At 39.1% G+C, this 26,837-nt stretch overlaps 1 protein-coding gene across 1 annotated transcript; it reads right to left on the bottom strand.

Moving 5' to 3' along the window:
* Nucleotides 1-5,806: 5,806 nt before the first annotated feature.
* On the bottom strand, nucleotides 5,807-7,715 carry LOC140985044 (xyloglucan galactosyltransferase XLT2-like). Its single transcript, XM_073452781.1, has one exon. The coding sequence runs from the start codon at nucleotides 7,620-7,622 to the stop codon at nucleotides 6,114-6,116; it is 1,509 nt and encodes a 502-aa protein (XP_073308882.1). The 5' UTR covers nucleotides 7,623-7,715; the 3' UTR covers nucleotides 5,807-6,113.
* Between the last annotated feature and the right edge of the window lie 19,122 nt (nucleotides 7,716-26,837).

The following is a 26,837-nucleotide window of genomic DNA, read 5'->3' as shown; positions in this document are numbered from 1 at the left end:
GTGCGAAGAACTGAGTCATACCCGCCATCATCTGGGTATGCATATCAGGTGGTGGAGGAGGTGGCGATGGACCTCTATCCTCATAATGGCTCTGAGTCTCATCAGCCTCGCTCTCAGCACCCCTCGGGTGGTCAATAACTCGTCTAAGAGGCATACTGTACCATGTAAAATCCTTACATAACCAACATGCATAATTCTACTATTTTTCTTTAAATTTAAATATATATTTGCTAAAACATAATCTTGACATAAAATATTTTTCATGAGAACATGGTGATAAAATATTTCATGAGAACATGCTGGTAAACTATTTCATGCTCAAAAAAATGTAATACGTGAAAGTTTGACTTACAGACTGAAGACGTGACTTCGTGAGCTTCTCGAGATCAGTAGTAAGTACAACCCTTTACAAGAAACATCGCTCTGATACCAACTGTGATGGCCCGTATTTCGTATTCATAATTTTTCGGAATTATTAAAAATTTTCTCTTTAAATAAATAAACTTGCAATGTATAAAAACTTTCGTAAAATAACACAATGGTTTAACATAAATATAGCAGCGGAAACTGAATAATATTTTAAACAATAATTTAAAATATATAAAAGTTTTAACAAGAGTTTGAACATAAAACGGAATAACTAAACGTGAGGTACTCGGGTTCGTACTACCACCGATCCGAGCTAACTCATTGGTCCTCGCCCTCAGCTTCTGCATCGTCAGTACCTACAACAATCAAGTCTAGTGAGTCTAAAGACTCAGCGTGCATATATCATGAATAACAAGTAAATATATCATAAAATCGCATGCTAAGTAAAAATATCGTATCATAAAGCGTACGTGAAAATCGTATCATGAGTAATTATAATTACTTGCATAACTGAAAATCATACGTAAAAGTTTTGCTCGATAGAGCTCTGTCATAACATATCATATCGTAAATTTTTTTTTATAGAGATAATGTTTCTACGCAAGTGGCCCATAACATAACATGCACGTATGATCAGACTAAACCACAGTATACTGGGTGGTAGAGATCATCAAAGCCCTTGGACTGGATATCCATACCCATACATAATCATAAACCGGTCGTAAGTCACCGGGTGAAGAAATCCCATAAGCGTAAGGTGGCCACAAGACTTATCGCATATATCTCAAAAATAAACATTTTCTATTTTTATGCACGTAATATAATTATTATCCTGTTTTAATTTACCAATTGAGTTGGATCATTTCCAGCCTCGCTGCAACCTAATTCTAACATGATACACATGCAAATAATCTCAGCTTGACCAACATCTCATAATCAAACAAAAAACGAGACAATTACGCCCAACAAACTTAGTATCTAACCATGACTCTGTACCAACCCGAACCAACATCGAACCATCTTTTAGTCATGATTAAAATACACCTAAAATACTGGAAAATATATACCAAGGGCTGTAATATACGAAAATTATGCATAGAGGCCAAAATCATGAAACGCTCTTTCGAGAGTCACTTTGGCACATTGCACCGTAAATTCTCGTACGACTTCTAAACTTAACCAAATCACAAACGGCCAAAAACATGACCTTCCTAACTCAATAAGGTACTGTACAGTCCAAGGCCATAGGCTAAAAGCCAACCAAGAACTCGTACGTGACCTGTGAACCGAAGCTCAAGCTGCTGTAAAATTCCAGCGGCAGCAGCTGTGCTTACTTCGCTTCGATTACAAGGCTAATGGTCATTGGGGATTGAACCACCGACCAAAACCTCTTACCAACATCCTAAGGTGTGGCTTGAACCATGGCTAAGGGCCCTAGGCCAACCACAATCCGAGCAACCACCCAAAACAATCCAAAGCTTCACCCGAGAACACATATGCTGTACCGTGGAGAGTTTTGCTTGTTCTTGCTATCATGTATCATTCCAATGGCCATATGATCGACCATGGCATGATCTAAACATCATTAGGTATTGTGTGAACTATGGCTAAGGGCTAGAAGCCAACCAAGATCCACCCCCAACCTCAAAACCGAAACTACTCACACAAAACAGAAATGAAAACCGAAGGGGCACTTGTCTTGTTTATTTTAAAAACCGATGACACCATGAACCAAGCCATGAAATGTCATCTTGGTCACGTCCTAGACATGCTAAGAAGAGGTTCTAACCATGGCTACAGCCCCTAGGGCAGCCAAGGTCCGAACATATACCTTAGACAACAAACCAAGAAAATCGAGACTCAAATATGCACTATGGAGAGTTGCTGTCCATTCAGTGTTGTTGGGGGAAAAGGACTTAAACCAATGGGCTAACACCTTCCTAACACACTCTAAATCATGTCTAGATGCATCCTTGGGTGCCATGAAATCAAGCCAACCTCATGAACCACAAAACAAGCCAAAACTGTGAGACATAAATGAAAGCCAAAAACATACTGCACAGAATTTTAGAAGGTTTCTTGACATGATTTCGGTTTTGTCAGGGATCAAGCACATGTAATGGTTTAAAAATAGATATATAACTTGATTGAAGAGCAAAGAAATAATATAGACATGCCTTAAGTTTTTTTTACAATAAACTACATAATACGTCGGATCGAGAGACACGGCAACGAAAATGAAGACACCTTGCTATTGTTGTTGTCTTGGCCAAGAATGGGAGCTGCCAAATCTCCTAATTTTCGTGCTAGGGAGAATGAAGAAGGCGGTGAAGGGTTGTGGTCAAATAAGGTGGTGCATGGGGGAGTAAATGATGCCAAGTTGGGGGGGGACATGCATGATGAATGGGTGGCCTTTGTTTTCTTGTTGGGGGAGTTAAATGGTGTCAAGTTGAGATTGTGTGGAGTGAAACGACCGAGAGTTGTCTTTCCAATTTGGTGTAGGATTTGTTTAAGTTTTGCTAATTAGAATCCTAGGTTATCTAAGCTTGATTAAAAGGTTAATTAAGCACAATCTTGATGAATTAAGAAGCCTACAATTAAATTGGTGATTAATTAATTAAAGTAGACTTAAATCCACTTGATTTCATTAAATTAAATTATTTCTTAGCTCGGAATAAATTTAGGAATATTTTTGGATCATAAAATTCATCTCCGATTTTCTATCTCCGGTCCGGTCTTGCGTATATATCTAAAAAGCTAAAATATAAATACGCGATTTTAAAAATTCTTAAAAATTACGTAAATGATTTAAATGCAATTAAATCAACAATTTCTTAAAATAATAAACATTTAAAATTAAATAATAGAAATTATGCACATATATACGCATATTGGTTTTTCGGGTACTACAGTTTTTGAAACGCCCCAGATTCGACGGCTGTCTTCACTGTACCAATACGAGTCTTTCCAGCGTGCTTATGTCCTGACTCACACGCACCCTAGGAAACTTCCCAGGAGGTCACCCATCCCAGAATTGCCCCAAGTCAAGCACGCAAACCTTTGGAGTTTTTATGTGATGAGCTACCGAAAAGAAGATGCATCTTATTGGTATGAGTAGTACATAACAAATCTTTTAAGCCCTCTTCAACTGTACAGTCCATTACATTGAACAGTTTCGGAATTCTCCTCCTTTCTGGTGTAAGATTGGTTCATTCATGTTCTCTCCGCCTAGAAGCTTGCCAGGAGCTGTTCATTGTCCTTGCAACCTTATGGCACCGGCGATCACCTCTGTCTTCTACGACCCCAGGCCTCACAGTTTTTGGACTTGATAGGATTATTTTGTTACTTAATGGGCCAAAAATCCATTTAAACCTTTAAAATTTCATTGATGGCCCATTACTGTATAATTATATATGTATTATCCACCCTAATCACCCCTCAACATTCACAAGCCGTCGCCCCCTTCCCCCCCCCCCCCCTTGGCAGCAGCCTTCCTTTCAAGAAAAAGGCTCCCCCGCCTCTCCGGTTCACGTCCCGCGCGTAGATTTTCAAGTTTTCAAACGCATAAATGTCAAGGCACGCTTTGTATCATTATTTTCTCATCATTCATGCTGTATATAAGCTGATGTGTGTGCCATGTATGTAGATTTCATAGATCTAGCATGATAAAAACGTTGTTCCTTCGGTCGCTGATGAAAACGCATGTTCTTGCGCATAACTCATGTTTTCTTGCAATATTGTGTAAGGGGGCTGCCGATCTTCATGCTAGGGGCTGTACACGTCGAGTAAAATGATGCAAGATGCTGGAGCCAAGCTTTAGTCGGGTTATGTTGAGGGCCGTTCGGTACTAGGTGTTCGGTTGATCGGATTTGGCTAGATCGATAGTTTTGGGCGTGTAGCCTTGCATGGCTCGATCCCATGTGAGGAGCGGACCCCCTTGGGTCCGTGACAAGGCTAGGAGAGGGCTGTGAGTGGCTGGTCGTGGTCCATAAGCGGTTCGAAAGGTGTGGTGCTAGGGTGGTTCTTGATTTGGTTCGGTGTAGGTATTGAGAGTCGTGCCCGTCCGCAAGTTTGGAGGGCTAAGGGCGTGGTCAAGTCGGTCTAGGAAGTGGTCCACGAGCTGGTTATGGTCCTAGGGTAATCTAGTTCCAGGGTGGTCGAGGGTGGTGCGACTTATAGCTTCGTTGGTAGAAAGAGGAAATTATGGACGTAAGTTAGCGCCGCGGCGCTCTTCGAACATGGCAGCGCCGCGACACTAGGATGCAGCGCCTAGGCGCTTAACCAGCGCTGCACTACTGGCGCTTAAGCGTTGGTACCGAGCTTAGAGGTTAGCGATTTTGTGAGCATGTCTCGTTTTGGTCGTCTCCAACAAATTAGATGGGGTTGGTTATTCCAATAAGCTAGGCTGGGTGTTCCAAGATTATGGGAGGTATAAGATGGGTCAAAATTTTGAGGTGTATGGGTAAAATGGTCGTTTTGGGGTTTCCAGGTGCAAAATAGTCATTTTGTACCAGAGTCGAGTTTTAATTTTGGTAGCGCCCTGATCACAAATTTAACATGTTTTTAAATGTTTATGTATCACGTATATGACTTTTTACGTAAATATGAAAATACGTTGCATGCTTGGTTTTAAGGTACGTATATTCATGATTTTATTAAGTGTGAATCTGATGAAAAGTTTTTGAAGGATGAGAGTTGGTTGTGACTAATACGATTATATGAGAAATTATTTAGCTAAGGCCAAGGCTCAGTGGATGGGTAATGTTGTCGCTGATGTCCCTGCTGCCGGGTACCGTGGTCATATTTAATGGATTCATCGAATAGAGGTGATACGATAGAGCTGATACGAAAGTTACAACTAATTAACTGAATTCAAAGAAAATGTATATGTATATGATGTTATGTTGAGACATGTTTTGACACGCTATGATTTTATACGACATGTTTACGTTATACTTTTAAGTTCATGAAATGTATGTTTCTTACAGTATTTTTCACTGTTGCATGTTATGTATATGTATTTGTTAGAACAATACAGGTGTATTGAGTGTTTAGACTCACTAGGTGTGAATGATGCAGGTGAATATGTTGAGGAGGCGGGAGGTGCCGAATTCTGAGCAGACAGAGCTGGATGTGAACACATGGCCCAAGGACCACACATCATGTTTTATGAGCTTAGAAGGGACATGAACATTTCATTACGCTTGGTCTTGTCATGTTGTTATAACTTGTCATGTTGTTAGTTATAAGGATTTTTACTTGATTTATTTCTACGTACATTTATGTTGGCCGAGTTGGCAAATTTTAAACTGCAGTATTTTAGTTGTTATTTAATTACGATCATTTCTAAAAGACGTATTTTTCAGTAGTGTCGCATACATGCATAATTTTAAGAATTTCAAAAATGAACTTGTTTAAAAAAAAATTAGGAGCATTTTTAAGTAGTAGACGTTTCAGCTTTAGTTTCCGAGGTTCGGCAAATAAATGGCCACTTGGAATATCTAAAAGATAACCGGAGACTTCTACAACACTTCTAGCTTCAACTTCCGGAGGTTCAGCGCATAAATGGCAACTTCGAAGGTCTAAATCATCGTACAGAACAGATCGATGGCTTTAACAACACTTATAGCTTAAACTATCGAAGGTTCAACACATAACTGGCTACCTGGAAGGAATAAAAAACAAATCTGCGGCGGCTTTACTCACCCGACACTTCGATCTTCAATCTCTGAACGTCTAAAAGATCATTGATCATGGTTGGAGAACATCTTCTGTCTGCTAAACCTTATCAAGACTTCATCCATGGCAATATCAAATGCATCAACATATTTCCCCAAATTCACATTAGACCTTGAATACAAAAACTTTGGCACAAAATCAATAATCCTCTCCCTCATTTTCTTCACTTCTTCTATACTATATTTCTGCAAAATTTTCTTGATTATCGAGCTATCATTTCGCACATCATTATTATCAATAAATACTGAATATTTATCATATGCTGCAGGTAAGTGCCATTCAAATTGATTCTCGAAGCTTCCTCTCCAAAAATACACCGGGATTGTACCTGCTAACATACAATCAAATGCGGATCTTCTTGTTGATCCATCTCCTTTAGGCTGCATACAGAAATCTGAATCCAAGAACCCCTCCAGTATAGCCGGTGCTCCGTCATAACATCGAGTTACAGCGCAGTCAACTACTTGACACCAGCTTGATTCGTTTTTACAGTACGACATAAGCACAGTCCTGAAATCATTCTTGATTTTCTTGCGGGTCGCCCCCACAAATGTAAGTAAGCTGGATCGTTTTCTAGAACGGATGAAATCCTGCCAAATGCGGATATCCGATTCGGATCGAGGGTGGAAGGCAGTTGGATATGGGATACTGATTTCTAATAGATCCCACGGACTTCTTTCAACTGATAACTTAAGAACATTTTTCATTAATGGCATGTAAATGAATCTTGTTCCCCATTCATTGTCATTGTCAGTTAATCTTCGAAAATCCCAAGTTAATCTACCCAACACGATGAAATGATCCGACCCATTTGATTTCATCCATGGGGTTTGATTCTTAACCCAGTTCAACATAGTTACGCTGTGAAAATCGCGATCTTTCGAAGTGTAATTGAACCATAAATACCTGCCCACAGCGAGTCCTGCGTAGAAAGGGATGTAAAACGCCGTGGCTTCATCTTGATTCATCGTCCTGCAGATGTGGTTCTTCATTCTTTCATGGTATATGACTTCTGCTGAATACATATCAGTCCAGTACCAAGCTGAGGTAAGATTCCGTGGGACGACGTCGTTCAAACCCACCGCCGGAGGCCCAAATCCGTCGTTTGACACGGCGTTGCAGCGGGAGCTCCACGGGTCGATTTCGTGGCAGTTTTGGAGGAGTTCTTCGTTGAGCATCGGGGGCAGATCGTAGATGTACACTCTTCCGAATTGGCAGACGCCATCTGGTCCGGTTTGTGACGTGGTTTCGATTTGTCGGTGCTGGGTTGAGGGAAGGATGGGCGGCGGCGGCGGCGGCGGCGGAGAGGCACGGATGAGAAGAAGGACTAGTAAGAGCTGCAATGAGATCGTTGCACTGAGCCAGACCCAGCGGTGCGAAGAGATGTGAGCTTTCAAAGATTGAAGGGTGGTTCTGATTTCGATTTTCTTAGACTTCCTGGGGGAGTAAGAGATGTGGCGCTGCTGCTGATGCTCCTCCGCCGCCGCTGCGTGTTTTCCGGAAGTCGGCCTCATGAGTTGAGATTCTTGTCCGAAGGTGGAGACGAAAAAGAAAGGAAGAGTTGATTGTGTGGTTTCACAAGGAAGGTGGAGATAAACCGGCCCAATAGGCAAAAATTCATACGAGATGATATCATGAATCGTATTTTATGATAGGGATATCTTATTTTAGTCATTCATGAAAAGCATTACTTTTATGTTAAAGATATTACTTTTTATTGTGAATATCGGTAGGGTTGACCCGTCTCACAGATAAAGATTCGTGAGACCGTCTCACAAGATACCTACTCATAATTTTACGGGAAATTACCAATAAATTTTCACAGCAAGCATAGGTTTTCTTCAGTTCTTTTGTCAAATATTTTTTTCTTCCCACTATCTTGACAACACAATGTTATTTGATTAAGCTCCCTAAATCTTACCAAAATACAAAAATGCCTATTTTTCAGTAATACATTTGATTGTATATTTGAATAATCAATGATAAGAAATAATAATGTGAAGGAGTTATTTTTCTAAAAGAATTATTTTCCTTCGTTGTACATCTTGAATGTTGAATGTGAGAAAAATTAATTTTAGACGACAATCTTTTAATATAGGCTCTTACATCTATGACGAGGCGAAAAAAAAACTTCCAAAGTGAAGGATGTTGTATGCGAAAGTGAAGAAGTAGGAAAATAACTTCCAAAAAAATTCGTTATTTCCCACGAATTTTGTATTCCATGATATAAATAGACTAAAAGCGTTTTTTTCGCGTCAAAACTAAGAGTTTTAGTGTTTTATTGTTGATTTTTTGTCCTCATTTTCTAAATCCATAATGTTTATGTTTTGTCTCATATTTTTTTGAGTTTTGATGCAGATTTTTTTGCTACTTGTCTTATTTACATTGTTTGTTCGTTCTATTTTATTATGTTTTTAGAATTTTCGAACTAATATTCTTAAGTTCGTAATTTTCTATTATAATTATTGAGTTTAAATCTTTTATTACCAATTTGTAGGGTTTTGTTATTTAATTTGATAGAAATTTACTATTTTTGTTGTCTTTGCAATATGTTATTTATTTGAAATGCCTCAATGTGTAAGTTAATTAATAAATTCGTTTTTATTTCTTATTTTTTTCCATTTGTTCATCCCCATTTTTTAAGTTTCCATTCTTGAATTTTTTCTATGGTTTATGTTTGCAAGATTTTCTACTAAACTGTAATACTTATTTAATTGAAAGACTTTACTGAGTATGTTAAATCCCTTTTTTGCCCATAATTTCTTTTGGTTTTGAAATTTTCATGAAATTACTTGTTCAAGTATTTTGTGTTTCCATTATAAATCAAGCTCTTGATTTTGATGTAGTAGTCATTGTCTTTTTATTGTTCCAAAATTTGATTCTTCTGTTTAGTGTATATTTGATTGCTAATGTTAATCATTTTATTTATATTTCTGCTAAAGAGAAAATAGTTGATGATGTTGATTTGATGAGTAGTAGCAAGATAATTTTTCATGATGATCCTCTTCTTATTATGAAAAAAATAATGTCAGTGTTGATTATTGAGAATCAACAAATGAGTAGGATAGAGGATATTCATGTTGGTAAATTGATAGACATGAAGTCTTTCTACCAACAGTGACAGAATAAACTATTTTTTTAAAAGATTAGAAAGACATTGATGCTCTTTTGTTGTTGGGGCCTGACCAATTATTTCGGTTGATAATAAATCTAGCAAATGGATTAGGTCAAGTTATAGTAAATAGACGATAAGTCCAAGTATCGATCCCACAAAGATTATTATTTAAGTACTAAGATTGAACTATTCAATTTGATCTAGGCAAACAATACCAAGTGATTTGAAGATAATTTAAACTAATTAAATTAATTGAATTAGAGGTAAATTAATGACTTGGAGATTTTTAATTTCAACAAAATGACCGGGAACATACAACGATACCAAACATTGATTATTGTCAAGCATTGGAATTATTTAACCACAAATTATTCGATATCACAATGAAATTCTCTAATTTGACTATAAATCTATTTCTAGAATTTATAATCATATTTTCATTTAACAGCCTAATTATTTCTAATTGAATTTAATTAAACAAAAATGCATTTATCAATGATGGAGTCACAGCTGTCACCTAAAATCGCACATTGAAACCGAATACTATTTCTAGTCGGTTTAATCGTATGTTGATTAATATTTTTGAAGCTAAATCCAATCTATTCTCTTTCGAGTCAAGATCAAACAACGAACATGCAAATAATTGACCAAATTAAAAGTAAGAAAATTATGCAAACATTAATCAATAACATAAAATTAATTCATACATCAAATAATCCAATGAATGAACAAAATCAATAGTTTGTCCCTATCGTGATCCCGATCACAAGAAAAACTATTCCATAAATTCAAAACTAAAAGAAAATATAATATTCGAATTCATGAATAGAAATAAGAAAATAAAAGATGAGAAAATCTCAGCGGTGGTGCGCGAATCTTGCTTGTGAAATGCGTTTTCCGTCTCATTTTCTCCACGCTCTACCCGCCTTCTCTCCAATTCTCCAAAATGTCAAAAGTCTCTCTCGTTTAGGTTTTTCACTCCTTTATATTTCTTTCCAAAAAACCCTCCCAAAACTTGTTACTTTCGAGCCATAATTAATATCTTCTCAAAATCTCCAAAAATTCTTTGCCAAATCTGAATATGATATCAAGGGCACGGACCCCGTGTATGCCTCAGGGTTAGGGTCTGTGTCTCTTCGCTGCAAAATACCGTCCATGAAATAATGGACACGAACTCCGTGTAGGGGTCCGTCGTGGGGTCCGTGTATACACTGTAAATTTCATTCTCGAAGATAATTGACACGGACCCCGGGTATAGGTTAGGAGTGGGGGCCGTGTAATTTTTTCTTTGGAGGATGATGGACACGGACCCTCACGCGGGGTCCGTGTAAGGGTCTGGATACGCTCTTTGTGTTATTTCCTATTTTTCCGGGTGTTTCTAACATGACATTGCGAAGCTTGACTTTCTTTCCCTTTCGTTGGCTTTTATCATATTTTGGTCAAACCTGGTAATAGCAATAATAAAACAAATTAAGCGCCAAACTCGGAATAAAAACGCCAGATAAGCACGAATACGACAAAATAAAGTCCCTAAAATGCTATGGAATTCGTGCTTATCAGTGCCGATATTTTGATTCAATTCACTTCAAGCAAGTTCTCTATCATACTTGGCTTGCATCATATAGGTCAACAAGTTGGCTTGGACCTTAAGATGTAGTCAATATTCTTGGGTCAGACAATTTGAAGGGAAGTAAGCAAGTTAACATGATTTCTATTAAGAAAGAAACTTCTTTCTCTTCCAAGTATTGATGCCGAACTGACATTGATGATTTTGTTCGATTGTTTATTTTTTTCATATCCAATTGTATAATATTTCCACTGGTAATTATATTAATCCTAGTTTTATATTTTCTTATTCTTATCACGTTTTTCAAGTTTGCTTCGGGAGATGCTGCCTTCATTTCCTTAATGAAAAATTACAGAATCAAGGAAGTAAAATTTACATGTATGACTGCACAATTGTTTGATGGTGAGGATTTGTTTATTAGTTATTGTGATATTATGTTTTGAATTATTTTATGTGTAGTGTTTTAGGTTTAGCCTTGGTTGTACAAATTGGTGCTGTCATTAGCTGTACTGTGACGAACCGTGTCTTAAAATATAAGGTCTAGGAAATTCGAACTACGTAACCTGACTGCATCCAATCTAAGATATTAGTAAAACATGTGTTTAATTATTTTAAAGTTTAAAGACATGATTATTGCATGGTTATGTATGTCCTTTCATGTTTTATTTAAAGTTTCATGCATTAGGGCTTTAGGTTGCATTTCGCGCTCGAACGAGGAACGGAGATCGAGAATAATCAGGAAAAATGTTTGTATTAAATAATTAATTTTATTTATTTAATATATGGTGTAATTAAGGGTGATTTTTGAAAATGGGACTTGGTTGGATATTTTTACTCGCCGGGACGTATTTTAAACCGGTACGCAAATTTCAGCGAGTCGGAAGACTTTTTGATGGTTCGAGCAATATTTTCAAAAACTTACCAAAACGAAATATTTTTCGGGAGTGCTATTGGGCCCGATGGGTTTATTTTATTGCTTGATGGGCCCAAAACCTTTTTGTTAGGATCGATTGAGTGTGACAAAGTGTTTAGAAGGGGGTGGGGGTTGAAACACTTGACAATTTTCACAATTTTTTGATGGGTGAATCAGTTTATTGATGAACTGAATTCGTGAATCTTGTTGTCAATGTCAATCAGTTAACTAATGAAAGTGCGGAAATAAACTGAATGATAGATAGAATAAAACTAAGAATAAAGAACGCAAGATTTGTGAATGTTCGGAGACTTCAAACGCTCCTACCCCTTCTATCTCGAGGATATGATTTTTACTGAAAGATTTGATCTATACAATACTTTGTAAAAACACACTTCAATTTGGACTTAACACTGCCAAAACTGAAACTCTTAGTATCTGTAAGGTCCAAAATTAAGACGACGTAACCCAACGGCATGCAAATCTAAGAAATATGAAAAATAAGTAATTAATTAATTTAATTGCTTAAAAGATTATATGACATGCATGATTATATGTTAAATAGGATTTAATTGTCATCATGCATAAAATTGCAATTTTAAGGATTATTCAAGTTGCGATCGAAAAACAGAGATCGAGGGCTGAAAAACGTAAAATGTTTTTATTAAAATTTTTAATTGTTTAAAATGTGGTGATGGTTGTTCTTATTTTTGAAAATAACGGGTTTTGAGGTGATTTTATACGATGAGACGTAAATTTTATCGGTGTTGGTTTTTCAACAAAAATACGAACTTTTTGACAACCCGGCTAATAAATTCACAAACTTAATTAAACAAAACTATTTTTAGTATTTTAATTAAAGATTAATGGGCCTAATTAAACCGTTAATAGGCCTAAGCCTTGTTAGTTGATTATTTATGTATTTAAAGTGTTAAACCCCAATCCAAAACCCTCATTACCCATTGGCAACTTTTCTGAAAATCCCTCACCAATTCACTCGAAACACACTGCACACACCTTCACTATTTTGTGAAGAAAAATTCGAAGAAGCTTCAACGATTTCATCCTCGGGTTTTTCTCGTCGTCGTTCTTCAATCGTCATTGAATAATCGTGCGTTTAAAACTCAAAGGCACGCATAATCTTTTCCTTCAAACATCATCACACCATACTATGATTTATTGCATGTTTTGAATGAAAAATCAAGAGCCATGATAATTATTTTCAAAATTTCATGCACATGGGTTCTAAACTTGAGTTTTTGTGTACCAAAACCATGTATTTGTATTGTGTAAGGGCTGCCATGATTAGGACCTACCCAAGCACGGTTTTACAGGAGTTTAGAGTCCTATGATCACCCTAGAAACGCTGCATTCCAAGAAACAACAAGCGTGGAATCTCTGGCCAGAGTATGAGATGTACGTTGGAGAAGGAGTTCTCCGATAGTACATGTGATGCCACTATTATATGTGTCACATAGTTATCGAATTGATATGCAACCCTCGATGAACCAATGGTTGCAGATTCGATCGGGATATATGAGATGAAGGGACCGTACTGTACGCTAATCATAATCGACTGGTTCTTGTAGGCACTATCAGCGATACCTAGGGGATCATGGGGCGATGCTACTAGACGCTCTTACCATGATCCGATGGGTGCAATCAGAAATGAGTTCTGACATTCTTGATCAAGGTGTTGATGAAAGAATGAGGCTAACTAGGGTAAGCCCGAATAAAGGAAATTGTCCTGAATCACAAAGAGTTGTGAACCCACGGCTAGCTGTATTGTGAAGGCCTAAAAATCCTTGCTTGAAAATTTGCGGAAAAATTAAAAATTTTCTTTTTAAATAATCAAAATGCCTCATTCATAAATAAACCGATAAACAAAGTTTTATATTCAAAATGACAGCGGAAGAAAAGATTTATTTGCGAAATAACAATTTAAGAGTATCCCACAACTGATAAAAATTGTTTGAGAAATAAGATAATAAATGCTGAACTGAGGTCCTCGGGTGCCACTACTGCTGACCCAAGCTGGCTCACTGGTCCCCGCCCTCGGCCCTGACCTCATCAGTACCTACAACAATCAAGTCTAGTGAGCCTAAAGACTCAGCATGCATATATCGTAGGTAACGAGTAAATACTAGTAAAATTTTTGCATGGGATAAAATATCATGTCATGGGGCATACTGAAAATAACCTGTACTGAGCAATTATAATACGTGCATGACTGAATTAAAATCGTAGTAAAAATGTTGCTCCTTGGAGCCCTGTACTGAAATAACTGGTAATAATTTTCTGTTGAGATTATGGTCTACGCATGTGGCCCCTGCACTGAACTGAACTGATCGGTAACTGGCTACCGGGGGAGTATCAAACTGAACTGAACTGACCGGTCACTGGCGACCGGGTGGTACCAAACTGAACTGATCGGTCACTGGCGACCGAGTAAATAGTGCTCCCAAAATAGTGAATTGACCACAAGCAATATCGCATAAATCTCAAAATAAGTATTTTCTATTTTCATGCACGTAATATAATTAAATTGTATAATGAAATATCCTGTATTATTTTTACCAACTGGATTGGATCGTTCCCAGGCTCGCTGCAACCTAAATATGCCATGAAAAATATGCAATAGCTTCTACTTGACCAACTATGCAATTTAAGTAAAAAAAATGCGACAATGACGCTCGACGACTTCGTATTTAATCATGACTCCGAGCCAACCCGAACCAACACTGAACCAACGTATAGTCATGATTAAAATACACTTAAAATTATGAATTTATGCTCCTAAAATGGTGAGGGCCGAAATCTAGGTGAATGGAGGCCAAAACATGAAACGCTCTTTCGAGAGTCAATTTGGCACATCGCACCGTAAATTCTCGTACGACCTCAAAAATGATCCGAATCACGAACGGCCAAAAACGTGGCCTTCCTAACTCGATGAGGCACTGTCCAGTCCAAGGCCATAGGCTAAAAGCCAACCAAGAACTCAAACGAGCCTCCGAACCGACACAGCAAGTTGCTGTCAAATTCCAGCAGCAGCAACTTCGCTTGCATCGCGTCGTTTGCGAGACTTTTGGCCATTGGGGCTTGAACCACCGACCAGAGCCTCTCCACAACATCCCAAGGAATGATTTGAACCATGGCTAAGGGCCCTAGGCCAGCCACCATTCGAATTATTCCAGCAACATCAGAAAAGTTCCACCCGATAGCACCCTTGCGCGCGTGAGGGGTGTTTTGCTTTGTTCGTTGTCTCGTGTCGTTCCAGTGGCCATTTCATTGACCATGGCACGACCTAGACATCTTGGGGTATGGTATGAACCGTGGCTAAGGGCCATAGGCCAACCAAGATCCATCCCATACCATCAAAAACCGAGGGACACATGCAGAATTAAAAAGGGGCGAAGGGGCTGTTCTTGCTTTGTGTTTAAAAACCGATGCACCATGGACCAAGCCACCAAAAGGGTGACTTAGTCACGTCTTAGACATACTAGGGAAGTGATCTAACCATGGCTATAGGCCCTTAGGGCAGCCAAGATCAGATCTTTTCCTATGACAGCAGAAACTGAAATTTCGAAGCACACAATGGCAGTGGAGGAAAGCTGCTGTCATTTCGGGTTTCATCATGCATGGGGCTGGTTTGAATGGACCAACATGGTCCTAATGCATCCTATTACGTGTCTAGATGTAGCCTGGTGAGCCTGGAGTCGAGCCAACCACCTGAATGCACAAAAACAAGCAAAACCGTGAACTGCACAAGGAAGGACCGAAATCTGCATGTACTTTTGTTTTTGAAATTTCATGGTGTGTTTCGGTTTTTGCAATAAATGATGATCATGTGATGTTAAATAAATGATAATAGGACTTGATTGAGGTTTGAAAGAAATAAATACATGCCTTGGATTTTTCGTTTGAAAGAAAAACGAAAAGAAGAACGATACGGCGCGGACGAGTGGAACGCTTTCTTATCTTGCTACTTGCTCGATTTTTCTCTCTTGTTCTAGGCTATGAGGGTCACGATTTTTAATCTGAAATGGCTGCTGTTTTCGGTGATGGAGGAGGGGATTAAGTGGTTAGGGGAGTGAGTGGGAGATCCACTAATAAAGGGATACCAAGTCTACCTTTCTTTTCAAATTTGAAATGTTGTTTGCTATCAAAAATTTTGGATGGATAATTTAATGGGTGTGGCCGATTTCTCTAGCTAGACTAGGTTAGGATAATGCTTGTTAATTAATTAAATGGTGCTCCCAAAAATCAAAGAATGATATCAAAGATTTTTCTTGGGGATATTAGAGGTGCATATGGACGATTTTAAGGTCTAGGTGCAAAGGGAGAATTGGTTTAATTAAATCTTGGTAGTGATTTAAAAGTTGGGGAGGATAAATCTATCTAGAATATTTAAGGGGATAAATAAAGAATGAGTTGAAATAAAAATCACAATTAAATCTTTAAAAAAAACAACATGGCCGATTTTTTTTTATCTAGCTAGGTGGGGTGGGATCTTGCTCCATTAATTATCATAGAAGATTTGTTGTGATATAATTATCTCCCAATAAAAATGGATAGGAAGACTATTAATTAAATGGGTTGTCAACTAAACTTTTAAATTGAATAATAGGGGCCGAAAATTATAATAAAGAGGAGGGAAAATATTTATTGAATATTGTATTTTAACTCTTTAGTGTTTTATCTACTCATTAAATATTTAAAAGAATTAAGGAATTAATTATTGAACTCTATTTACTACTTATCTCCACTTGTTTAAATAATTCCTTAAACCTTCTTTTACAATAAATTTACTTATTAATTATCTTAAATAAATTTTAGGAAATGTTTTCTTAGCATTAAATTTTTATCTCTTTACTCCAACTCCGGTCCGGCCTCACTTAATGAACTGAAAAGAATAAAATTTAAACTACTGAATAAAATATTTAGCTTCAAAGAATGCATTTAAATACTCATGCGATGAAGTCAATTTAATTAAAAAATTTAGAATTATGCATGGCTTATACGCAGTCTAATTACGGGTTCTACAACTCTCCCCCCCTTAAAGAAATTTCGTCCTCGAAATTAGAACTCACCAAATAACTCGGGGTACCGACTCCTCATTTCTGGCTCAGACTCCCACGTAGCTTCCTCCTCTGAATGGTTGAGCCATTTGACTTTGACTCGCTTAACCAACTTGTTCCGCAGCTTCTTCTCCTGTCTGTCTAAGATCTGCACTGGTCTCTCCTCATAAGACAGGTTCGGGGTAAGCTGCAACGGCTCAAAGTTCAGCACATGCGAAGGATTCGCCATGTACTTTCTCAGCATGGAGACGTGGAACACATTGTGTACTCCGGCCAGATTCGGCGGAAGAGCAACACGATAAGCTAGCGTCCCAACTCTGTCAAGGATTTCAAAGGGTCCAATGAATCTCGGACTGAGCTTCCCTTTCTTCCCAAATCTCATGACACCCTTCATAGGTGCCACCTTCACGAAAACATGGTCGCCGACTGCGAACTCTAGATCTCTCCTCCTCTGATCTGCATAACTCTTCTGTCGACTCTGAGCAGTCCTCATCCTATCGCGGATCTGGGCTACTACATCAACAGTCTGCTGAATAATCTCTGGACCCAATTCTGCTCTCTCTCCTACTTCATCCCAATGAACAGGAGATCTACACTTGCGGCCATACAGAGCTTCATACGGAGCCATACCAATAGATGACTGGAAGCTGTTGTTATAGGTGAACTCCACCAATGGCAACTTCGACTCCCAACTCCCTGAGAAGTCAATCACACAAGCACGGAGAAGATCCTCTAAAATCTGAATAACTCGTTCTGACTGACCATCTGTCTGAGGATGGAAAGCTGTGCTAAACAGCAACTTCGTACCCATAGTCGAATGCAAACTCTTCCAAAAAGAGGAAGTGAATCTGGGGTCTCTGTCAGATACTATCGAAACGGGAATACCATGGAGTCGGACTATCTCCCGGATGTACAACTCCGCATACTGCATCATGGTGAAAGTCGTCTTAATAGGCAAGAAGTGCGCTGATTTGGTAAGACGATCTACAATCACCCAGATGGCATTTGATCCTCTGACTGACTTCGGCAAACCGGTCACGAAGTCCATGGTAACATTCTCCCACTTCCACTCGGGAATGGGAAGAGGCTTGAGCAACCCTGCTGGTCTCTGATGCTCTGCTTTCACTAACTGACAAGTCAGACACTCAGATACAAAACGTCTGATGTCTTTCTTCATCCCTGGCCACCAATACAATAGCTGCAGATCCTTGTACATCTTCGTACTCCCAGGGTGAATGGAGTACGGCGACATATGGGCCTCTGATAAGATGTCTGCTCGGATAGAATCACTGCTAGGAACCCATATCCTGTCTCGGTATCTCACAATACCGTCGCTGACTGTATACAAGACACTGCCCTTGGCTTCATCCCTCTTCTTCCACTGTGCCAATTGCTCATCTGCTGACTGACCATTGCGAATACGGTCAAGAAGAGAGGACTGAATGGTCAAGGTAGATAGACGGGGAACTCTACCTTGAGGATATGACTCTAGATTAAACCTCTGCATCTCAAGCTGAAGAGGTCTCTGAATCGTCAAATGAGCCATTACTGCGACTTTTCTGCTCAATGCATCTGCAACTACATTAGCTTTACCCGGGTGGTAGCTAATGTCACAGTCGTAATCCTTCACAAGCTCCAACCAACGCCTCTGACGCATGTTCAGCTCCTTCTGCGTAAAGAAATACTTGAGGCTCTTGTGGTCGGTAAAGATCTGGCACTTCTCTCCATACAGATAATGCCTCCAAATCTTCAAGGCAAAAACTACTGCGGCCAACTCTAGATCATGGGTGGGGTAGTTCTTCTCGTGGATTTTCAACTGTCGAGAAGCATACGCTATCACTTTCCCATGCTGCATCAATACTGCGCCTAAACCGAGCTTCGAAGCATCGGTATAAAGGACAAACTCGCCGGGCCCTGACGGCATGGCCAACACTGGTGCTGAGATAAGAGCTTGCTTCAAGGTATCGAAGCTCTTCTGACACTCCTCGCTCCACAAGAATTTAGCATTCTTCTTGGTCAAAGATGTGAGTGGGACGGCAATAGAGGAGAATCCCTTAATGAACTTCCTGTAATATCCTGCTAGCCCAAGAAAACTGCGGACCTCTGATGCATTCTGCGGCACAACCCAATCTCTGACTGCGGCAACTTTCGCTGGGTCTACCTCAATACCACTGCTAGAAACAATGTGGCCTAAGAACGCCACCTTCTCTAACCAGAATTCGCACTTACTGAACTTTGCGAATAATTTGTGCTTCTGCAAGGTCTGTAAAACTGTGGTCAGATGCCTGCTGTGCTCCTCTTGACTCTTGGAGTAGACGAGAATGTCGTCTATGAACACTATCACAAACTGGTCAAGATACGGCTGAAATACGCGATTCATGAGATCCATGAAGATCGCTGGCGCATTCGTCAGACCGAACGGCATCACAAGGAACTCGTAGTGACCATAACGAGTCCTGAAAGCAGTCTTGGAAACATCAGCATCTCTCACCCTCAACTGGTGATAACCGGAGCGCAGATCAATCTTGGAGAAAATCGAAGCTCCCTGTAACTGGTCAAACAGATCCTCAATCCTTGGAAGTGGGTATTTGTTCTTCACTGTAACCCTGTTCAACTCCCGGTAGTCAATGCATAGTCTCATAGAGCCATCCTTCTTCTTAACAAACAAGACTGGCGCGCCCCAAGGTGAAAAACTAGGGCGAATGAACTCCTTGTCAAGAAGTTCCTGAATCTGCTTCTTAAGCTCTGCCATCTCTGTCGGTGCAAGTCGGTACGGTGCTTTTGAGATCGGAGCCGTACCTGGCATAAGCTCAATGGAAAATTCCACCTCTCTCTCAGGTGGCATACCAGAGACGTCTTCAGGAAAAACGTCTAAGAAATCTCTGACAATCGGAACATCTGAGGCTGACTGGCTGGGTGCCTCGGGGACAGATAAAAAGGTTGCTAGAAATGCCCGACACCCTCTATGCACGAGCTTCCTAGCCTGAACATAAGGAATAATACGCGGTAGAGGAAAGTACCTGTCTGGCTCAAATAAGAACTGCTCCATTCCTGGCGGTCGAACAAGAACAGATCTCCGCTGGAAGTCTATCAACACCCTGTTCCGCAATAGCCAGTCCATCCCTAGGATGATGTCAAATTCTGGCATCGGTAGCACGATAAGATCCGCATACACAAGATTTCCATGCAGCTCAAGGTCTATATCTCTGATCACATTAGTAGCTGCCATCTCCTCGCCTGACGGCAACACTACTGAAAAGGCTGTGTCTAGCCCAATGGTCTTGATCTTAAGAAAGTTCGCAAAGACCTCCGAAATAAACGAGTGAGTGGCCCCTGAATCTATCAAGGCCTTGGTAGCGGAACCAGATATAAAAATTCTTCCTGAAAGATCGGAACTCTAAGTTGAATCCAATAGCTACAAGAATTAAACTTATAGACATGCAAAGATCAAAGTTCTTCTAGCTTAAATTCCCAAAATAATATTGAGTAGAGCATGCAATCCTATATCAGTTTCTAAGTTCAAGATCTTAATTCTGGTTCCCAAAACACGGAAATTCAAATAATAACTTAAAGCTTAAAGGTACCTGTCAACAACATAGTCTCCGGGTTTGTTTCTGCGGCATGGAGAGCAAAAACTCTGCCTTGGGTAGGCAGATTCCTCTGAGGGCACTGCAGCAACATGTGGTCAGGACTGCCACACTTAAAACACTTTCCAGAACCAGACATACATTCTCCAGGATGGCGGCGTGAGCACCTGGGACAGACTGGGTGCTCAAAGGTCCTCGGGGCTGGGCGTCCCCGCTGCTGCTGCTGCTGTTGCTGGCCTCTGTTTCTGGGCTGCCCATGAAAAGGCCTCTTGTTTTGCTGTTGATGCTGATGAGGAGGAGGGCGGTGTGGTACCTGGGCTGGGCGCTTGCCTTGGCGATCCCTCTCGATATCCCGCAGATCCTGCTCTGCGGCTAGGGCTTTGGAGACCGCGACCTCGTAAGTAGTAGGGTCAGACACCCTAACATCACGGCGCAAGATCGGCCGTAGACCCACCAGGAAGTGCATCATCTTAGCTCTGGCATCATTTGCTATCAGGGGCACAAAGTGACAGCCCCTCTCGAACTTACGGATGAACTCCGTAACCGTCATATCACCCTGTCTCAAGCTCATGAACTCGGTAGTCAACCTGGTGCGCACTTCCTCAGCAAAATATTTGGAGTAGAAAACCTCCGTGAAGCGTGTCCAAGTCAGTGTAGCCAAGTTCAGGGCTACTGCTGCTCCTTCCCACCATAAGCGGGCATCTCCACTGAATAAGTAGGTGGCACATCGGACTCTATCTGCATCTCCAAGCTCCATGAACTCGAAGATAACCTCGAGGGATTTGATCCATCCCTCGGCAATCATGGGGTCAGACGTCCCAGAAAACTCCTTCGGACGCATCTTCATAAACCTCTCATAGACAGCCTCGGGCCCTGTCGGCCTGGCTGCGGCTGCAGCATTGTTCCCTGCAAACTGTGCAAAGAACCTAGTCATCCCAGCTAGCATCTGGGCATTCATGTCAGGTGGAGGTGGAGGAGGTGGAGGTCCGAATCCCCCCTGTCCTTGATCCTCACCGTCTTCATGACGGCGCTCATCATTACCTCTCGGGCGTCCAACCTGGCGTCTAGGAGGCATACTGTTCCATACATAACCCATACGTAACTAACATGCATAATTCCATAATTTATTCTAAATAAATACTGAAATACTGAAAAGATTTGATCGTAAAACATTTCATGGAAACATGCTGGCAAAGTAATTCATGCTTTAAATAAAATGCTGAAATGTAAAACTTACAGACCGAAGACGTGGCTTCGTGAGCTTCTCGTGGTCAGTAGTAGTGCAACCCTTTACAAGATCATAGGCTCTGATACCAACTGTGAAGGCCTATGAATCCTTGCTTGAAAATTTGCGGAAAAATTAAAAATTTTCTTTTTAAATAATCAAAATGCCTCATTCATAAATAAACCGATAAACAAAGTTTTATATTCAAAATGGCAGCGGAAGAAAATATTTGTATGCGAAATAACAATTTAAGAATATCCCACAACTGATAAAAATTGTTTGAGAAATAAAATAATAAATGCTGAACTGAGGTCCTCGGGTGCCACTACTGCTGACCCAAGCTGGCTCACTGGTCCCCGCCCTCGGCCCTGACCTCATCAGTACCTACAACAATCAAGTCTAGTGAGCCTAAAGACTCAGCATGCATATATCGTAGGTAACGAGTAAATACTAGTAAAATTTTGCATGGGATAAAATATCATGTCATGGGGCATACTGAAAATAACCTGTACTGAGCAATTATAATACGTGCATGACTGAATTAAAATCGTAGTAAAAATGTTGCTCCTTGGAGCCCTGTACTGAAATAACTGGTAATAATTTTCTGTTGAGATTATGGTCTACGCATGTGGCCCCTGCACTGAACTGAACTGATCGGTAACTGGCTACCGGGGGAGTATGAAACTGAACTGAACTGACCGGTCACTGGCGACCGGGTGGTACCAAACTGAACTGATCGGTCACTGGCGACCGAGTAAATAGTGCTCCCAAAATAGTGAATTGACCACAAGCAATATCGCATAAATCTCAAAATAAGTATTTTCTATTTTCATGCACGTAATATAATTAAATTGTATAATGAAATATCCTGTATTATTTTTACCAACTGGATTGGATCGTTCCCAGGCTCGCTGCAACCTAAATATGCCATGAAAAATATGCAATAGCTTCTACTTGACCAACTATGCAATTTAAGTAAAAAAAATGCGACAATGACGCTCGACGACTTCGTATTTAATCATGACTCCGAGCCAACCCGAACCAACACTGAACCAACGTATAGTCATGATTAAAATACACTTAAAATTATGAATTTATGCTCCTAAAATGGTGAGGGCCGAAATCTAGGTGAATGGAGGCCAAAACATGAAACGCTCTTTCGAGAGTCAATTTGGCACATCGCACCGTAAATTCTCGTACGACCTCAAAAATGATCCGAATCACGAACGGCCAAAAACGTGGCCTTCCTAACTCGATGAGGCACTGTCCAGTCCAAGGCCATAGGCTAAAAGCCAACCAAGAACTCAAACGAGCCTCCGAACCGACACAGCAAGTTGCTGTCAAATTCCAGCAGCAGCAACTTCGCTTGCATCGCGTCGTTTGCGAGACTTTTGGCCATTGGGGCTTGAACCACCGACCAGAGCCTCTCCACAACATCCCAAGGAATGATTTGAACCATGGCTAAGGGCCCTAGGCCAGCCACCATTCGAATTATTCCAGCAACATCAGAAAAGTTCCACCCGATAGCACCCTTGCGCGCGTGAGGGGTGTTTTGCTTTGTTCGTTGTCTCGTGTCGTTCCAGTGGCCATTTCATTGACCATGGCACGACCTAGACATCTTGGGGTATGGTATGAACCGTGGCTAAGGGCCATAGGCCAACCAAGATCCATCCCATACCATCAAAAACCGAGGGACACATGCAGAATTAAAAAGGGGCGAAGGGGCTGTTCTTGCTTTGTGTTTAAAAACCGATGCACCATGGACCAAGCCACCAAAAGGGTGACTTAGTCACGTCTTAGACATACTAGGGAAGTGATCTAACCATGGCTATAGGCCCTTAGGGCAGCCAAGATCAGATCTTTTCCTATGACAGCAGAAACTGAAATTTCGAAGCACACAATGGCAGTGGAGGAAAGCTGCTGTCATTTCGGGTTTCATCATGCATGGGGCTGGTTTGAATGGACCAACATGGTCCTAATGCATCCTATTACGTGTCTAGATGTAGCCTGGTGAGCCTGGAGTCGAGCCAACCACCTGAATGCACAAAAACAAGCAAAACCGTGAACTGCACAAGGAAGGACCGAAATCTGCATGCACTTTTGTTTTTGAAATTTCATGGTGTGTTTCGGTTTTTGCAATAAATGATGATCATGTGATGTTAAATAAATGATAATAGGACTTGATTGAGGTTTGAAAGAAATAAATACATGCCTTGGATTTTTCGTTTGAAAGAAAAACGAAAAGAAGAACGATACGGCGCGGACGAGTGGAACGCTTTCTTATCTTGCTACTTGCTCGATTTTTCTCTCTTGTTCTAGGCTATGAGGGTCACGATTTTTAATCTGAAATGGCTGCTGTTTTCGGTGATGGAGGAGGGGATTAAGTGGTTAGGGGAGTGAGTGGGAGATCCACTAATAAAGGGATACCAAGTCTACCTTTCTTTTCAAATTTGAAATGTTGTTTGCTATCAAAAATTTTGGATGGATAATTTAATGGGTGTGGCCGATTTCTCTAGCTAGACTAGGTTAGGATAATGCTTGTTAATTAATTAAATGGTGCTCCCAAAAATCAAAGAATGATATCAAAGATTTTTCTTGGGGATATTAGAGGTGCATATGGACGATTTTAAGGTCTAGGTGCAAAGGGAGAATTGGTTTAATTAAATCTTGGTAGTGATTTAAAAGTTGGGGAGGATAAATCTATCTAGAATATTTAAGGGGATAAATAAAGAATGAGTTGAAATAAAAATCACAATTAAATCTTTAAAAAAAACAACATGGCCGATTTTTTTATCTAGCTAGGTGGGGTGGGATCTTGCTCCATTAATTATCATAGAAGATTTGTTGTGATATAATTATCTCCCAATAAAAATGGATAGGAAGACTATTAATTAAATGGGTTGTCAACTAAACTTTTAAATTGAATAATAGGGGCCGAAAATTATAATAAAGAGGAGGGAAAATATTTATTGAATATTGTATTTTAACTCTTTAGTGTTTTATCTACTCATTAAATATTTAAAAGAATTAAGGAATTAATTATTGAACTCTATTTACTACTTATCTCCACTTGTTTAAATAATTCCTTAAACCTTCTTTTACAATAAATTTACTTATTAATTATCTTAAATAAATTTTAGGAAATGTTTTCTTAGCATTAAATTTTTATCTCTTTACTCCAACTCCGGTCCGGCCTCACTTAATGAACTGAAAAGAATAAAATTTAAACTACTGAATAAAATATTTAGCTTCAAAGAATGCATTTAAATACTCATGCAATGAAGTCAATTTAATTAAAAAATTTAGAATTATGCATGGCTTATACGCAGTCTAATTACGGGTTCTACATGTATCCCTGAACCATTGAGGGTCACACAAGTACTGGATTATTTTGTTCCCGTTGAGATAATAAATTCAAGGAGTTGAATTTACAGAAAACGTTGAGATAATAAATTCAATGAGTTGAATTTATAAGAAATAAGTTTGATATGATCAATCGATAAGCTTATAAATAAAGTTTATAAAAGCTTATAGAAATTTTGAGAGCATGACTGTTAAGACAGTCAAAGAAGTACACATGCCTTATTTAGACATTGGTGATCTCGAAATTAAAGTGTGCATCATAATAACAAATAAGTTGAATTTGTCACATCGATGATATTGGATCGTCGATCGAGATTATGATGAGATTAATGTAATGAGAGCATAGATCATGGGCTTGTAAGAGTATAATCTCATCATGCAAATTTATTAAAGTTCAAATGAGCTTTAATAATTAATTATATTTTAATTGAGTTAAAATATAGCCCATTAAGTTTTTATAAAATATGGTATTGATTTATGTAATATGAAAATATTCATGATACCATAATTTTAGAAACTTGCACACAAAGCAAAATAATGCTAATGCATGATATTCTCAAAATATATGTATCAATAATCGAGATTGGCTTTTGATATGGCATGCAATTAAAATCTATAGTTAACTTAATTAATTGGATTAATTAAGTAAATGATGGATTAATGAAATAATAAGGATTTTATTATTTCTTACTTGCACAGGCATGCATTTCGAAAGTTTGGTAGGTGATTTGAAAATGGAAAAAGACTTTGATTTGGCATGCAATATTTTTTTGAATATTTAATTGACTTAATTAAGTAAATTGAATATTAGAAATAATAAAGAGAATTTGATTCTCATTAACGCGAGGTGCATCCGAAAGTTTAAGGATGAGATTCAGAATACTTTTCGGCTCTTCCAATTCTTTGTGCTCTCAAAAATTTTTTAAACAAAATTGTGTTCTATCTCTACGAAAAGATCTTCTATATTTTCTAGTGCAAGTTAGAAGAGGAACAAATAATCCAGTCGTGGACCTGATTCGGAGATCGAAGAACGTTCGTAGAGATTTACAACAAGAGCTACGTCCGCTAACAACGGTGTAGTTGGAGCCAAGTGAAAATTTCACTAAAGGTATATTTTCTAACTCCCTATGAATGTTTATATTCATATTAAAATCATACGAGCGCTCAAACAAATATTTTGATTGTCAAAATAGAATAAAAATTTTAAAACTTCCGCTGCGTTTGAGCACGAGAAAACCGAGATCCCAACAAGCCCGACGATCGTATTTCCTTGGATACGGATATGTAGATGTATAAGATGATATGTTAATACGAAAGGCCAAGGCCCAGTTGACCGGTGAGAGTATTGCTGGTGTCCCCGCCGCCCAGTACTGTTGTTCCATGTAGATGGATCCATCGCCCAACACGTAGACGTAGATGAACACGAAAGTCACAATTAACGTTCTGAATTCAACGAAAGGAAAAAGGAATACGTATATGTTGATGATGATACGAATAAGTTGAGGATGATATGAATATGAATATGATGATATGAATATGATGATATGAATATGTGGATATGAATATGGATATGAATATGAATATGTTTATGTTTATGTGAAAATGTTTATGTTTAAAGTTGATGCATCATTATGAAAATGTTTTTAATTAAAGTTTATGCATCATGAAAAGTTTATGAAAATGTCTATGTTTAAAGTTTATGCATCATGATGAAAATGATATTTTAAGTACAAGCATTTTTACGATGCATGTGATTTATATATGTAGTACTTTTTATCAAGAATATGATGTGTTGAGTCTTTAAACTCACTAGGTATGATTGATGCAGGTGATTATGACAATAATCTTTATGGAGGTCTTGATGGTTGACTTTGCTGGACT

This window comes from Primulina huaijiensis, chromosome 9 (genome assembly GCF_012295235.1).
Source record: "Primulina huaijiensis isolate GDHJ02 chromosome 9, ASM1229523v2, whole genome shotgun sequence".
In the NCBI taxonomy this organism is placed as follows: domain Eukaryota; kingdom Viridiplantae; phylum Streptophyta; class Magnoliopsida; order Lamiales; family Gesneriaceae; genus Primulina; species Primulina huaijiensis.
The sequence above is the reverse complement of the archived record's forward strand: the minus strand, read 5'-3'. Positions and strand labels throughout refer to the sequence as shown.

Coding starts and splice junctions, on each gene's coding strand:
- LOC140985044 (XM_073452781.1), bottom strand. CDS start 7,622: ATGAGGCCGACTTCCGGAAAACACGCAGCGGCGGCGGAGGAGCATCAG.